Below are 15,854 nucleotides of genomic sequence, written 5' to 3' on the forward strand. Positions count from 1 at the left end.
TAAAAAAAAAAAGAAACAATGCAAGAATATAAAGGCATTTTTATGGATCGTGTAAACAATGCTGCCTGCATGTAATCAGCACTGTGGCCACGCTTACTTAGCATATTTATAAATCATGTGAAAGGAGTACATAGTGAAATTTCCAGATTTGCAAAAACTGCTAAGCTCTTCCAGGTAGCAAAACGCCAAAATGGTTAATATAAATGCAGAGAGAGAACACAGGGCTGTGTGAGTGGGCAGAGGATACCAGATGGGCTTCTGCATGGACAACCGTAAAATAAGAAATTTAGGGAAAAATAATTCAAACCATCCTCCCTAGATTAAGAGGCTTTGAACTATCAGCTATAACAAAATTAAAGGATTTTACATTCAGTGTATACTTTTGTCCCTAGTAATTCCTACTGCAGCTAAAAGGCCAGCCAGAAATCAGGTGTGCTTAGAAAGGACATTTTAAAAGTGGCATTAAAAGCCGAAAACGGTATCCTGCTTAAATGTAAAGCCATGGTTCACTTATACCTGCAGTATTGTGAGCCATATTTTTTTCCAGCAAATTTTAAGCAATTGTAATAGGGTAGGAGAAGTTCCCGAGAATGTCAACTAAAAGGATCTATGGGAAAGAGGAGCTGCTTTATGAAAACAAACTTGCAAAGATTAGGATTCCTCAGCCTGGGAAGATGAAGGTTTATAAAATCACAGGATGTGGTGCGTGGAGACATTCACCTTGGTTACCACGCACCGTCACCATCAGCAGCAGCAGACGTGGGTCAGAGGGTGCATGGGAAAGGAATAGGGCATAGAGCGAGTTCAAATCTAAATAAACTTACGCCGAAAGGCCAATAGGCTAACTGACAAATACAAAAATAAAAATTCAAGGTAGCTGGGGATGTGTGCCGAAGAAATGCCATCCCCTATGCCTTAAAACTTGAAAACAGAGGAAAAACATTTTGCACAATGGGAAACTAGTTACCCAATAAGACTTGTTATATCCTGGGACTATACATGGACAGGGAAAGAGTAGATCCATTTTTTATTAATGGATTCATAATATGCTGTTTTTTAAAGTCAGTAGTATTTGGAGATATGCCTAAACTTTGCAGTGTATACCTTGGAGTAAAACAAGCTTTGGAGTCAGGCAAATTTGATTCAAATCCCAGAGCCACCATGTACTGGCTCTTGGTTAGGTGACTTAACCACTCTGAACATCAGTTTCTTCCTCTATAAAGCAAGAAAATCCCTTCCAGATAGAGATGTTGGGAGGATTGAAAGGGGTAGCATTTGTAAAATAACCAGGAATGGGGCTGGAGATTGAGGGTCTGTGCAATTCTCAGTTCTCTCGTTGATGTCTCCTCTACCATATGCCTGCGAAGCTCTGTCAGACTCAAATACCGATCTGAGGAGGCTCTGAGTCTGCCCCAAGTAGGCGGCTTCATCCTAACCCTAATTTGGTTACTTTCATCTATATTAACATTCATTCTTTCATACTTATTAAGCTTTTATTATTTCAGGCATCACTTTAGGCATTTAGGAAATTAATAGTGATAAACATAAGCCAATCCCCTGCTCTCAGGAGCTTACCCAAGGTGGGGTGGTACACAAACACTAAACCTGTGCATAAGGTTCTTTCAGAGAATGATAAAACCCGAGTCTTTCAGCGAGGAGATAGAGAGAGGCCTCTCTGAGGAGACAACATTGGAGCAACATCCAGAGGGATGAGAAGTCCCTGGTTATCTGAGAGTCTCAGGGGCTGGTGGGCTTGGGGGGAGCATTCCAGGCAGATGGCTGAGTGGGGCAGAGGTGCCAAGGTGAGAAGGAGGGTGGGGTGTTCGAGGCCCAGAGGAGCCACGTGACTGAACACCCTGAAAGAACCTCTCCCTAGATGGAGGGCAGTGAGGCAGGGACACGGGCAGAGAGGGACAGCAGGCACCCTGCCCTGCTGGGCCCCCGAGGCCATGTTGGGACTCGGGTTTTATTCTGTGAGCTTTCAGCTGCCTAGTGAGGAGAGCTGCCAAGGTCGTGGGTCCGCTGTGCGGGGAGTGGGACGCGCAGGGGTCCGGATGCTACTCCGATCTTCCCGGACTCGGGGGTCACACTGATGTCACACCCCCTCTCTCATGGCTCAGGGGGAACTTTGCATAGATCTCTTTTCACCCCTCATGTTTTAGGACATATAAAAACTATTTTTCCTCCAATGAAATATTTAACCCAAATATATGTTGTTTCAGGTTTTAAAAATCAGTTTGATTGGCCACAGGAAACGTATTTTGGCGTCTCTGGGAGACAGGCTGCACGAAGAAGCCCCGCAGAAACCCCCTCGGTCCATCACGCTCAGGGTAAGTGCCAGCACGTTCGTCCACCCGCACCCTCCAGGATTCCTTGCTGCAGTAAAATGGCTGGAGCAATGGGTCAGGAAGGACAGGCTGTTTTCCATGTACTTATCCCTATAAAAAAACCATCTCCCTTTGGGTTGTGTTTTATACCACAAGATTTGTTTTTCTCAGTTGGTTAAATATATATTTTTGAGGTCTAGATATCCATCTATAATGGGATTCGATCTGACAAACCACCGCCTTAAAGAACACTCCCTCACGTCCGGTCCCACACTCCCCCCTGTGCCGGGAGAGCGGAAATGAGTTTTCTGTCAGACTCCTAAAACCCACAGAAAGAAAATCGATCCAGGACCACAGTTAAGTAAAAGATCAATTTAAAATTAACCTTAGGGTCTTCTGTTTTCCAAAAGTGGGAAATTGTCCAGCTTTACCCACTTTAAAGATTAAGCCAAGGGAATCTAAAACTTTATTTAATAAACTTTATTATTTATGTATGACAACTAGATTTTAGAATGACAGGGTAGAAAGCTAGAAAGGAAATACAGAAGGGAGAGAGAAACAAAGCAGAAAGGGCAGGAAGACATGGAGGAAAAGGCAGAGAGAAAGAAAGGGAGAGAGAGGAATGCTGTTGTCCTTTCTGGGCAAAATGACAACAGCAAGGAGTGGCTGGCAGTCACTGGTTTTCATGAATCCTGTAAGAACTTTTCTAAAATTCATCACAAAGCTGCGATCTCCCTGAAAAGTCACAGAGTTCCCACTCTGCTCACTTGACTCAATCTCTCTCCTGATTTCCTTTCTGCAAGTGCCAGAAAAGTTATCGATAGTAAAGAGGAACAGAGCACACACCTAGACATGCCTGTGCACGATGAAATTATGAAATGCAGACGCAAGCCTCTTATCGGTCACTTTAGCAAATAGCACCTCCACGGTCAGGACAGCAGAGGCTGGGGCAGGAGAGGAGCTGTTAAGATTTTGAGTCTGATTCAGCTTTGGAGGAGAAGAACATATACACAAAAATTTCAGGAAATGCAAGAGAACTCGCTCCAGGAGGGAGCCAGAAGGAAAATTGATCAGTGGGAGAATTGGGATACACTGGGATATTTGGAAGCTACTGGAAGGCTTTGGGAGTAATAAGAGTAGAACTGGAAATTCTTCCCTCTCAAGAAGAGGAGCCTCTCCTAAATTGGAAAAAAAAAAAAAAAATGAGGTTAGAAAGGGATCCTTGTTTTGCCTTCGTTTTGCTACATGGAAGGGGAGGAAGACGTAGGCATCGTTGGTGTAATCATCCTAAAGTGACTGTTTAGAGGAGTAATTACCTGCCACTTACTCTACTTCCTTCCCTTCCCCTTCTGAACCTCTCCATCCGGCTCCCCAGAATGGATTTAGGGGAACAAAAGCTAGATCAAAGACAGGTTCCCAAGAGAAAGTGCAGGACCTAAAAATGTCAAAGGAGGCCCCGAGAACCATAGTGACCCCAGTTCCCATCTCACCTGCAGACACTAGAGCTCAGCCACCTGTGCCCCTTATCTTCCTTCTGACCGTCCCCCTCTGCTGGAGTTGTCTTTCAAAGCATCCTCTGTCATGGCATGTCCTGCTCTGCAGTCTGTGCATGTGACATGCTGTGTCGCCATGCTGGTCCTACTGTCCTTCCTGGGACCTACTGTCAGACCACTCTCTGGTGTAGGGTCAAGACCTATGGGGGCCCATTTTATCTTTCTCACCATGGCATCTACCATGGTGAGGACACTCCGCCTGCACCAAGATCCAGTTCCTTCCCTTGTAAAAACATACATGTCCAACGTGTGCCCGTTGTAGGGGTGCCCAGCCTAGGTGTGCCTTCTTCCCGAGATCATCCATAGTGCTAGTTTAAGATGACAGAACCTAATTATACTTCAAACCTTTGACCTGAAATACTTAGGGGGAAAAGTATGGACCAGACCATGCCATTTAATAAAATGGTAGAGTGTCACCCATTCCTGGGCAAGTTGATTCAAAAAGGACTCCCCACCCCCACAGTCTGTCTTGTCAATATTTCGCAATTTTGAAACCAAAGGCTAGCCACAGAACATGGTATTTATTTCATGATGTATTTCCATTCAGGAACCCAGTGGTAATCACACTCCTCCTCAGTTGTCTCCATCACTTAGCCAAAGCACTTACACCACTGGTGGCTCCCTAGACGTTCCTCACATTATCATGCAGGGCGATGCAAGGAGGAGAAGAAATGAAAACTACTTTGATGATATTCCCCGATCAAAACTGGAGAGGCAGATGGCTCAGGTAAGGTATTATTGGCCTCTGTGATGTGTTTGCCTTTCATCTGTGCCAGGTAATGCATTCTAAGCTTCCAGTGATGCTTACTGTCCATGCCTAACTGGGACTTTACCCTCTTAAGCCATGTCGTTTATTCCTTGCTCGCTTGAATGAGACTGAAACAGAAATTTCTGGGAATGGAATGGATATGCATATCCTTGTTATTCTTTCTTCCTGGGGAAATGACGCCTGATCCCATTGCACCCAGAAAGTCTTTGCCCTAAAGGGAATAATGTCGTGTCAAAATCAAGTCGTAATGAAAATGAATAATAAAGGTCTAGATGATAACTTGTAAATTGGGTGGATAACAGGGCAGAGCTGGGGGTGGGGGAAGATTAACTCCAGGTAATGTTGTTAACTTCCTCCCAAGTTTGCACATTCGTGGAGAATTGCTCTACTGTGACTAGTTGCATCATCTCGTATTGTCACCTTGAACAGCTGAAAATGATGATGCCGTCTGACACAAATAATTGAAAAGAGGGATCTGTCACATTCAGACCTTTCCTTGTTTGGGGTGTGGAAGTTCAGGGCTAGACTGTCCTTAGATCGCTGCCCAGGAACTCGAGTCAGCCACTGCCACATATTGGCGCTGTTCTTAAAGCACATTCAGACGGGCAGCTAGCCCTGCCATTAGCCCTGAGATTCAAAGATGCGGATTTGTTGACAACTATTGGCAGAATCAACTCTTTTCATCCTCGTTCTAGGTTCAGACTGATGTGCAGGAGTCTTCTCTCTGCCTCCCACACCTAAGATGAGAATCTCGAGGTGAAAATTTGCCTGTAATTGCTTTGCCTTGGTTGTTAAATATTTTTCTCAACTGTTATGGTGAGATTTTGTTTTTAAAGCCTTTGGTAAACATTCTGTGCTGCAGCTCATGAAAGATAAATGTGGAGAGAATGTTCTAGAAACCATGGCTATTCTGCCTGCAAATGCCTTGGAGATAGAGGGCCCAGGTTATTGTGTCTCCTCTCAGCTCCCTCCATATCGAATTGTTCTCAGAGCTCTCTGTGCAAGGAATGGCAATGTTGGGATTACACAGAATCTTTTATAGAAGGGAGATGGAAAATTTAGGAGCAACAAGAAAAGAATAATTTTTCCTTTCTCTGTCTGCTGTTGTCTTTTAATCTTGATCAGTGTTTTCACTGGCGTTCTTTAAAATAGGGAGTCTGAAAGCTTTTTTCCCCGCGCAAGCTGTTCATTTATTTCCTGCTATTTGTTAGTATTTGTGGATCACATACGTGGTTAGATTTCTCTAATGACAGCATTTTGTTTGTTTTAACCTTTAACCACGTGGTCTTTATGTATGAATCCAAACTGGGTCTTTTCTGAACCCTTCTCCTCCCTGGATATGGGAAGATTATTCTTTAATGAGCATTAACTATTATTGACAGTGTCAACTTCTGTAACAGAATTACCTTTCTCAGCTGCTTGTACAGTTTATGAAATTTCTCCATGCAGTGCAGTTTTTTTTCCAGAGGAATTAATTACTCTTCTGCATATGTATGAACACTCAGAGGTAATCTGGCAATCTCAGAATCTTACTTTCTGAGATTCACATGCAGGGACAGTAGTACCCTTTGAATAGCCCAGATCTTTTTCCTGTCACTCCAGTGAGAAATGCATCCCTTTCAGGAATCGTCTTGCTTTGAGAAAACCTGAATGGACTTTTATCTGGCCAAGAGAGAAAAGCCCAAAAGCGGAAGAGTGCGATAGGCAAGGTGATGGGAAGTGGTGAGCCACAGAGTGTCGGTGTGAATGCGCTTATTCATCTCACGTGTGCTACTAACAATGTTCAAATCGCTGGTAGAGAAACAGGCTCCATCAGCAACCAGGAGTTTATCAGAAGCTTTCTAAAAGCCTGCTGTTCAATACAGAACTTCTGCTGCAGAGAAAATAGGAGATGGCACTACAGGAATCTAATCAATAAGAAAAAGGGACTCTGGGATTGCAACTCTTTAGGTTGTGTTAATTGCAGTTTTTTATTTGTTTCTAGAATGTTCCCTAGTTTGGCAAGGCCCAAAATCATGGAGAAATGAATGGAGACCTCTTAAAAATAGTGCTATTTCAAAGCTGTAGCCTGTCAAAATGTGAAATACTCAGTTATTTTGTTGTTGAACAGTTAGATTTATGATGTGACTTTTCCACCACTCAGCCACTCAATTGATGGCTTTTTTTTTCTTGTTCTTCCTTTTTCTTTTCTTGGTTGTAATAATTTTTCAAATCCATTTGCTTTGTTTTTTTAAACAACCTGTCATATCTCTCTAGACCATATTTTTCCCCCTGAAGTTATATGTTTAGCTAATCAAGCTGGGTCTCCCTAAAGACTTGAATTAGCAATTACAATTCCTGTAAGCAAGCGGCTAGTTATACATCCTTCCAAAATGGGGTTCACTTTCTACAGTTCTTTCCCAAGAGGCTTCTCCTAAGAGCCTTATTATAGCTTGGTTAATGCTTTGCCTAGCCACTCTCTGTTTCCCACTAAAATGTGAAAGTCCACCTTCAGGCTTGCTTTCTTCACCTACTAAAAGAAAGGAGAATGCAGTGAGAGAAAATCACCAGGACAGATTCATGTTCTTCTTCAAGTTTAGCTCAGCCACCACTAGAGTGGTTTGGAATTCTAGCCTCAGGCCAGAAACCTTAAGTTCTTGGAGGCCTTAATAATTCACAGGAGTCTTGCATTCATAAGGTCTGCTCAGCAGATGTTTGGAAGTGCTTTGCTCAACTTAAAAAATCAATGCTTAAAGTTACATTGAGTTAAATTTAATGTTCCTTCAACCTATTAAATTTGTTTGTTTGCAAATATTTAAAATGTAACACTAGAGTGGTATTTTCAATTTCAAATGTAACACTAGAGAGGTGTTTTCAGTTTGAACCCATATTTTAAATGTCTGTTTTGGAATACAGGGAATTCGCAAATATTTTGGCTATTGTTTCCTTTTATTCTGATATAAGCAATATTCTGGCATCAAATTGTCTTAAATGAATATGTAAGAAACAAAATTGAATTCACCACTAATTGAATGTAATGATGTAAACACATCTAAACAATGGGTTTCCTATCACGCTGAAAACATAACTTCTCTAGCCTGTAATTCTAAATTGGACTCATTAGCCCAAAAGTTCTGAAACACTCTCACATTTCCATATCCCTAATAAATAAATGTTGCACTCATATTTGTATAATTATACCTTAATGTACATAGTGCTTTTAAATTTTCAAGGTTATCTCATTTTACCACAAATAAGGTGTCCTACACACTATTAATACACACGTAGTACGTGGCAGGTCTGCTTTTCATTCAAATTCTGTGGAAATGAGATAGTAAATGTAAATATGGAAAATGTATCCGAAGCAGGAAAATATTTTCAGTATGTAGAACCTAATGGCAACCTTTAGAAGTTTTCTTGAATACTACTTAGGAGAAGTCAAAGTATTCTTAAAATGAATAATAAAGGAGAGCGATGGAATTAGTAAAGTGAGGGGTCACATTCCCCAAATTTCAGAAAAAGAAAAAAGTTTCTAAATGCTGAAAGTTACAACCATACATACAAGGCTTCCATTTACAGAAATACATCTTGAAAAAATGAAATAGTACTTGTATTTTCACAAAATACAGACTCCTTAACAGCAAAAGAAATGCATATCTTTGTACAACTTTAGCTTAAATATTAGTGAGAAAAAATGATAATGTAGAAGTCTTTATGTTTTGAATAATCACATTTAAATTAAAAAAAAAATATTACCTGGGAGCAATATGTTAGGTGCTACAAAGGCTTTTTCTAAATTATTTCTAAATCATTAGAAAGTTAATTCAGTTGAAAGTTGAATTTTTTAATATAAACAGTATTACTTAATAAGTATGACTAGATCAATTACTTCTTTATTTGGGAGCACTTTACATGTTATATTAGTTCTGCAAATGTTGGTTCTTTTGACTAAAGGAAGGGGAATAAGAAACTGAGCCATATGGAAGCCCTGCCATGGCCAGGTCTGTGCCTGGGATTCCACGTGTACATGTGAGTAAGCCAAGGTGGGTGAGTGCTTGGCCTCACAGCTGGTAAATGGCAAGGCTGAGACCCAAGCCCTGGTCACCCTGACCATAGCCTTGTTTCTTTATAGCCCCTGATGCTCTGTTGGCTGCCTGTATTAAAATGATATAAAATATATTAATAACAATTCAACAAATGCTAATTTTTCATGTGCTATAATAGATGACACTTATGTAGGCACAGCATGCAGAGGATAAAATCACTAGTAGTTTAGTGGAAACTTACTGAATCAGCTCGTGGTGATCACCATGAAACCCTTTAAATGCAAAACTACAGTGGCTATTTGTTGATCCTTTCAGTGGGGAACTCTGCTCTTCTCCCATGTTCATGAGTAGCTTTGAATGCAGGCGTGGGGCTATTCTGTGTACAGACAAGTTCTCGCCTGTGGTGTCTCTCCAAACGGTGGATGCTGTTTCCCCTTAATGGCTTCTTCAGTTGGAGTTCTGATTGGGTTTTTTTCTGGCTGTGTGACCTGGACCAAATCATGTGGTGTCTCTGAACTTCAGTTTCCTTGTCTTTAAAATGTAGATAATGCCCGTTTCTCAGGTTTGTGTACATCATATAATTCTATGTGAAAGTCTGTTCTAAACTGTAAAGCACTGTATCTAGAGAGATGATATGACTGTCAGTTTAGATACGTGACCTGTCAGTCCCTAATTTAAAGGTCCCTGATTCATCGTAGGGCAAAGTGGTGCCAAAGATGTTAGAAAGGCAAGTGCTCGGTCGGTGGTTGTTGTATTCTATAAAGACCATCTTTTTGTTCCATTCTTATCCAGGATTAGAATGTGTATTGAAAATGGAATTGGAGTTTTTCTCCTTATTATTTTAATTGCGTAAATGCAAAGCCTGCCAAGGAGCATGTATCATGATGCAGAAGAATCTGTGCAGATGATCTCAAAGCCAGGGAACATGGAGGATAGATGAAATCCATCTCTGCCAGTTCAGGTTACAAAAAGCACATAACATGAGATGTAATATGGTAATAACATGTTATCGTAACATGGTTAGATAAAATATTAAGTGAAAAGGAAGGAATCTTTTGCTTTAAATGAAGTTTAGAATTTTACTGAAATATTACAGTACACAAAATCATTAGCTAGAGAAGTACGGATATTCCAGAAAGCCATTAGGCAAACACTATGCCATCTCTGGGAAAGAAGAAAGATGGTAATTTGTCCTTTTATACTTTTCCTGAGTGAGTAGGCCTGTTGTTCCTAGAAATTCTACCCACTGCTCTGGCAATATGGGAATTTACAGAATCAATCTTCAGAAAATAGCACAACTATGTTGAAAGGAACAACATTTCATAAAGTGACTTTTTTGCCCACACTAAACAAGTTTTCTTATTACTGTGTCATATCAGATTTTTTTAATGTCCATAAGTTAGTGGAGTTTTTAATTTAGATTTTCATCACATAGCCAGTACTCAGAAAGGCTCAGCCTGTCCATGATTTCAGAATTTTCTTTCGTGAAGGTCTAAAGAGCAATTCCTAATACTTAAACACAGACAGATAATATATAACCAAAAAAGAAGGTTAAGAATAAACTCAGTAAGCTTTTCCATCATGAGCTTCTGATTTGACAGCTTGTCAAGTTGACAAGCTGACACACAGCTTCAGAGATAATTTGGAATGTTGATGATATCTGTGGCCTGTTTCATGTCGAGAACTCTAGACCAACAGTCATCTAGTTATTATCAAAGCAAAAGTGGAAAATGGTGCTTTTATATTTGGAATTTAAGCCTGATGTGTTGTACACCTTGTTTATTAATGTGGTCGGTTAATAGTCTCTTCTCAGAATATGCCCTGCTCTACCTGTGACAACTTTGGGGTTAGAAAGTCCAGTATGATTAGTGTCTTCCAGGCAGCATGAATTCCAGTATGAGTAGTGTCTCATGTATCCTATACTTTGGTCTTAAAAAAAAATAATTGGAAGAAGTGGGAGACTCGCTCAGGTGGATTCTTGTTTAGGTTCTGATACTCACAAGTCTAGATTCTTTTGTTCACCCTCAAGTCCAATAAGGAGGCACGTTAGCCGGAGTTTGTTCTTATAGACCCCAGTCAGACTTAAACACCTCTGTCATTTTGCTAAAGTTCTGATGTCTCTACCTTCCCTCCGCGTGGTGGTGCTGAACCAAGGGGACGGCTTACAATTAAAACAAGACCATGTATTTAAAAAACAAAAAAGCATCAATAGAAAAGATTCTGTTTTCAACTGAATTAAATAAGAAATCTGACAATATATAAAAACCCTATTTCATTGGAATTGACCTTGTGATATTTACTAGTGCCTTGGGCTTGTTGACATTGAGCAGCTTGTTCGCAAAGAGGCACAGCAGGCTATTTTTCCACTTGTTAAATTTTTGGAATGTTTCTCATTACATTCAGTCCAGTTCTTGGGTCCACAGGTCAGTTTTGGCTGTTATAATTTGACCTTGCTAAATTTTGAAGGGGAGGAGAGTTCTGTTATTCTGATTCTCCTTCTTCTTCCTTTTCTTTTTCCAGTGGCAAAAAAATAATAATAATAAAGTTTTTTGATGTCTAGAGGAAATAGGGTTGATTATGTGGTCCAGTCTCTAATTACCTAAACAGTTAATTCTGTTTGTATATGACTAAAGTAATTTATCAGCAAGGACTCCTCTGAGTTCATGTAAGTAACAGAAATTCAGCTCAAGATGGTGTATGCAGAAAAGGGCATGTGTTTGCGTCATTTCCCTGCAAGGTCCAGGTAGTGCTGGACCCCAGAGCTCCTGTGCTGCCTTTCTCTCTGGCTCTCCATGGCTCTGCTCTCTCTCTATTGGCTCTTTTTCCAAGCTGGTGTGCTCTATATGTGGAAAGTTTCAAACCCAATCCCTGTTAAAGTTGAACCTACAGGAAAAGGAACCTATCTTTCCAAGAGTTCTAAAATTGAAGTCTCAGTATTAATAATCCCATCAGATCAGATCAGCCTTGTTTGGGTCACTTGTACATTCCCTGAGCTTGCCACAAAGGGATGTGTGTGTGTGTGCACGTGTGTGTGTGTTTGTGTGTGTGTGTGTGTGTGTGTGTAAGATTAGCCAGGCATGGGCTCCATTTGAACACGTGGACTGAAGGGTAAGAAGCAAGCTCCTCCCATGGACAGCCAGGCTCCTGTTACCAGAAGTGGAACTGGTTTCTAAGCAGGCAGAAATAGCAAATAGTGGGTGCCTGAATAAACCCACTTTGACTTTGGAATTCTGAGACTGTCTGATGGAAAATTCTTACATCAGATGAGTACTGATTTCATTTTTTCATACTTAATCTGATGAGCTTTTTTAGAATGCCAGATTTGAAATAATAAGATCAGGGTTAAAAAATCCCATCTCTAATATCTATTACCTCTGCAACCTTGGACAAGCCTCTTAGCTACACAGAGCCTTAGTTTCTCTTCCCAAAGTAAGATTAATGTCTGCCTCACATCATTGTCACGAGGCACAAATAAAGTAGTATTTTGCAAAGTATTTTACAAACTATGAAGCTATGCATTTGGGTTGTTTTAGGCCTTATTTTTATTTTGAGATAACTTTTAGTTTTCTTCTATGTTATGCTTTTTCAACTGCAACTAGGAGTAAATGCATTTAAAGTAAAGCTCACAATATTTAGTTATTTCTGTTTTCCAACTTGTAAGCCCATAGTAAAACCTCTCCAGTGATACAGAAACAATAGTTCTTATGAATGCATACACATCCAAGAAGTTCCTATCCATGTTATATCCTAGTTAGCATTGGAGCTCTTTAGAAAAGGATCAATGGATGGTATCCATACGTAAATCCTTTTAAAATGTAAAGGATGTCTATGAGTTAGTATATTTCAAAGTATATAATTATATTTCATTTTTAAATGGTTGCTCATCTTTTGGTAAGGTATATTTTGGCTGTGTGGGGGCAAGACCTGACTCTTCCTTAATCATTTTTGTATTCTTCTATCATAAGCACTCTGTAAACACTGCTGACCAAATTACTTTACGTAAGGTTATAGGCACCCTAAAACTACAGGACTCTAGGACATATCAGATTGGACACAAATTGGAATGGGCTCAAATCTTTTAGGGAAATTAACTGCCTGAAACAATAGAATATCATCTGTGTAGCTCAGATCTGGTAGTTCATCAACATCATCTTCAGAGCCAGACTGATTAGAACAACTTTATAATGAGGAAATTGAGGCATGGGGAATTTATGTGGCTTGCCCAAGCCACACAGATAGTAAGGAGTAGAGCCAGGATTCGAATGCAGGTGGTCAGGTCTAGCTTCACAGCCTGCATGTGAACCACGGTGTTGATGAACGCCCCAGCTTGTCTCTACAAACCAGACACCAGCAGATATGACATGTCCTAGAAATTCTAAGTCCCCAAAGGCTCCAATGCAATGTTTTGAGCCCCTTGAAAAATTCTACTAATAATATCTAATACCTAATATAAATGCAAGATTAGTAGAGAATTAAATCTCTAAGGTAGCATGGATAAAGAAAAAATTTGTATTTGAAGAAAATCCTTTGCTCTTGACATCCAAGTTTTCATACTTTACAAATCAGAGATATTGATAGTAAACAATTGCTTCACATAAACCATTGTGAAATGATGTGAGCCCCTTTTTGTATAGGTCTCTATCTTAATGAGGTTTGAATGTGGGATCACAAAATTGGCAGTCACTTGCTTTTCTCTCTGTGCATTAATAGCTAGATGATCCTTCTGTGCAGTCCTCCCTCGGTACCCACGGAGGACTGGTTCCAGGACCACCCCTCCGCAGTGGATACCCAAATCCGCAGATTCTCAAATCCCTTATGTGAAATGGCATGGTACAGTCAGCCCTCTCCGTGCTCAAGCATTCCTCATCCATGGATACAGAGAGCCAACTGTGCTATATTAAAGAAAAGCAGAGAATTTTAGGGTGAAAAGGGGCCAGAAAATGTACATAGTCCTGTCCCTTAGTTGATGCAGGCACCCTTTCTCATACATCCTTAATAGACAGTTTCTGCCTCAACTTGTCACTGGAAAGTTGGCCCCTCCTTTGTGAGGCAGCCCCATCCTTGGAAAAGTGGTAATTGATACAACTTTTGCCTTATATTGAAATAAGCCTTCCTAAAACTCCTACAGAGTTAATGCTGTCTTTGGAAAAAGCAAAGAATAAATCTGAGCCCTTTTGCTGAGAAGAGTTCTTTAAGACTGAAGACATTTTGATACCGTCCCCGCACTGTTTTCAGTGTATCCAGCTCCTTGCTGACATCGTGGTGATGAGCAGGCTGTGGGCTGCACACTTCCGCATTCCCCAGCTTCCAGCAGGTCCACTTTGTTGGTATTCGTGCTGAACGACATTAGCATATTGCTAATTCTTGTTGAGCTTTTCGTCATGAAAAATTCCCAGCCTTTATCAATGGCCATGCCTCGTTTCTCAGCAGGGCTGGATTTTACATTTGCAGTGTTCTTTCCCACGTAAAACAGCTCCATCGAGTTGTTTATCCAATAATCCTTGAGACCTTTTTAAAACTTGGTTGTCACTCAGGACATCAGTGATCTTTCCCAACTGTGTGATGTGCTGATTTAAAAGGCTTACCCCTGGCCGGGCATGGTGGCTCAGGCCTGTAATCCTAGCGCTCTGGGAGGCCGAGGCGGGCGGTCAGGTCAGGAATTCGAAACCAGCCTGAGCAAGAGGGAGAACCCCGTCTCTACTATAAATAGAAAGAAATTAATTGGCCAACTAATATATATAGAAAAAGTAAGCCGGGCATGGTGGCGCATGCCTGTAGTCCCAGCTACTCGGGAGGCTGAGGCAGGAGGATCGCTTGAGCCCAGGAGTCTGAGCTTGCTGTGAGCCAGGCTGATGCCACGGCACTCACTCTAGCCTGGGCAACAAAGTGAGACTCTGTCTCAAAATATAAATAAATAAATAAATAAATAAATAAATAAATAAATAAATAAAATAAAAAGCTTACCCCTGCCAGGTGTGGTGGCGCACGCCTGTAGTCCCAGTTGGGAGGCCAAGGTGGGAGGAGCAGTTGAGCTCAGGAGTTCGAAGCTGCAGTGAGCTATGGTCACACCCCTGCACTCCAGCCTGGGTGACGGAGCGAGGCCCTGTCTCTGAAATAAATAAATGGATAAAATAAAATAAAATGCTTACCTCAAAAAAGCCAGACATTTCAAGTAGTCCTCCAAGTGAAGTTCCAAATAAGGTAGAAGGAGAAACTATAGCTTTCTACCAGAGACCTCTTAGGTTGGCAGCATTCCACATGACTGTTCAACTAGACCTTGTTTATCTATATTTTTCACAAGGATAAATGAGGAAATAGCGGGGTTTCAGTAAACATCGTTGAATGAATGACTTTATCCAATAATACCTCTTTTTCACCAGAAGTGAGAAACAAATGTTGAGCATATAGTCAATGAGTGGATGTAAGTAAAGAAAATGACAGCCTCTGCTTGCAAGGAAGGAGCATAATGTAAATTTTAAAGAGATATTACAGACAAAGAATAATATTACTTTGCAAAATCCAAGTATTTTTTTTTTGCAGCAATTCATGTTATGATAGAAAGCTGGTCACTGCTTTTCTGAAAGAGTTATTAATACTTCTGCTTTTTACTGGTCCTGAAAAATGTTCATATAAGTAGTGATGGTGTCCAAACTTTGAGCTAGAACAAGTAAAATAGCCCATATGGCTATAAACGACGTGAACCCAATTGACTTAAATTCCCTGCAACATTGATAGAATCTGAGGATCTCTACAATGAGATCTGGATTGAACAGACAATGTTCGTTTGTTTTTCTCTGCTCTATTTTTTCCTGTGAAGAGAGTTCATAAATAATTGTGTAATGCCATTTAGGGCTACAACTGTCATATTAGGGAATGCAGGTTATATATTATCTCTACAAATGAATAACAGGAGTACCATAAGCCTATGGTTCTTTCCTACTTTGGCAGCTGAGGGCTTATTTTGTGTGCTATCAGTGCCAGAATTAGAGATGAGAGAGGGAGGGAGAAAGGCAGGAAAGGAGGGAAGGAGGGAAGGAAGGAAGAAAGGAAGGAAGGAGACATCTGAGGGGGCAGGGGAAAGATAGAGGAAGAGGATAGGGAGAAAACCTTAAACTCAGGCAGGCGGTATCAGAATTTATATCATGCCCGAGGACTTAGGATGGAACCAAATGTGCTGTTT

At 40.7% G+C, this 15,854-nt stretch overlaps 1 protein-coding gene across 20 annotated transcripts in view; it reads left to right on the top strand.

Moving 5' to 3' along the window:
- Window positions 1–15,854, top strand: part of ANKS1B (ankyrin repeat and sterile alpha motif domain containing 1B) — a 1,022,908-nt gene that overhangs the window by 935,478 nt on the left and 71,576 nt on the right. For 16 of the 20 annotated variants that reach the window (XM_012787601.3, XM_020287904.2, XM_012787602.3 and 13 more), the window contains 2 exons: window positions 2,223–2,330; window positions 4,428–4,607. In XM_012787601.3, coding sequence (XP_012643055.1) covers window positions 2,223–2,330; window positions 4,428–4,607 — 288 coding nt within the window. Of the gene's footprint in view, window positions 1–2,221; window positions 2,331–4,427; window positions 4,608–15,854 lie in introns of those variants that run through there. The other 4 variants (XM_012787606.3, XM_012787611.3, XM_076007867.1 and 1 more) reach the window with 2 other exon arrangements.

The sequence above is a fragment of the Microcebus murinus genome, chromosome 10 (assembly GCF_040939455.1).
Source record: "Microcebus murinus isolate Inina chromosome 10, M.murinus_Inina_mat1.0, whole genome shotgun sequence".
Classification (NCBI taxonomy): Eukaryota; Metazoa; Chordata; class Mammalia; order Primates; family Cheirogaleidae; genus Microcebus; species Microcebus murinus.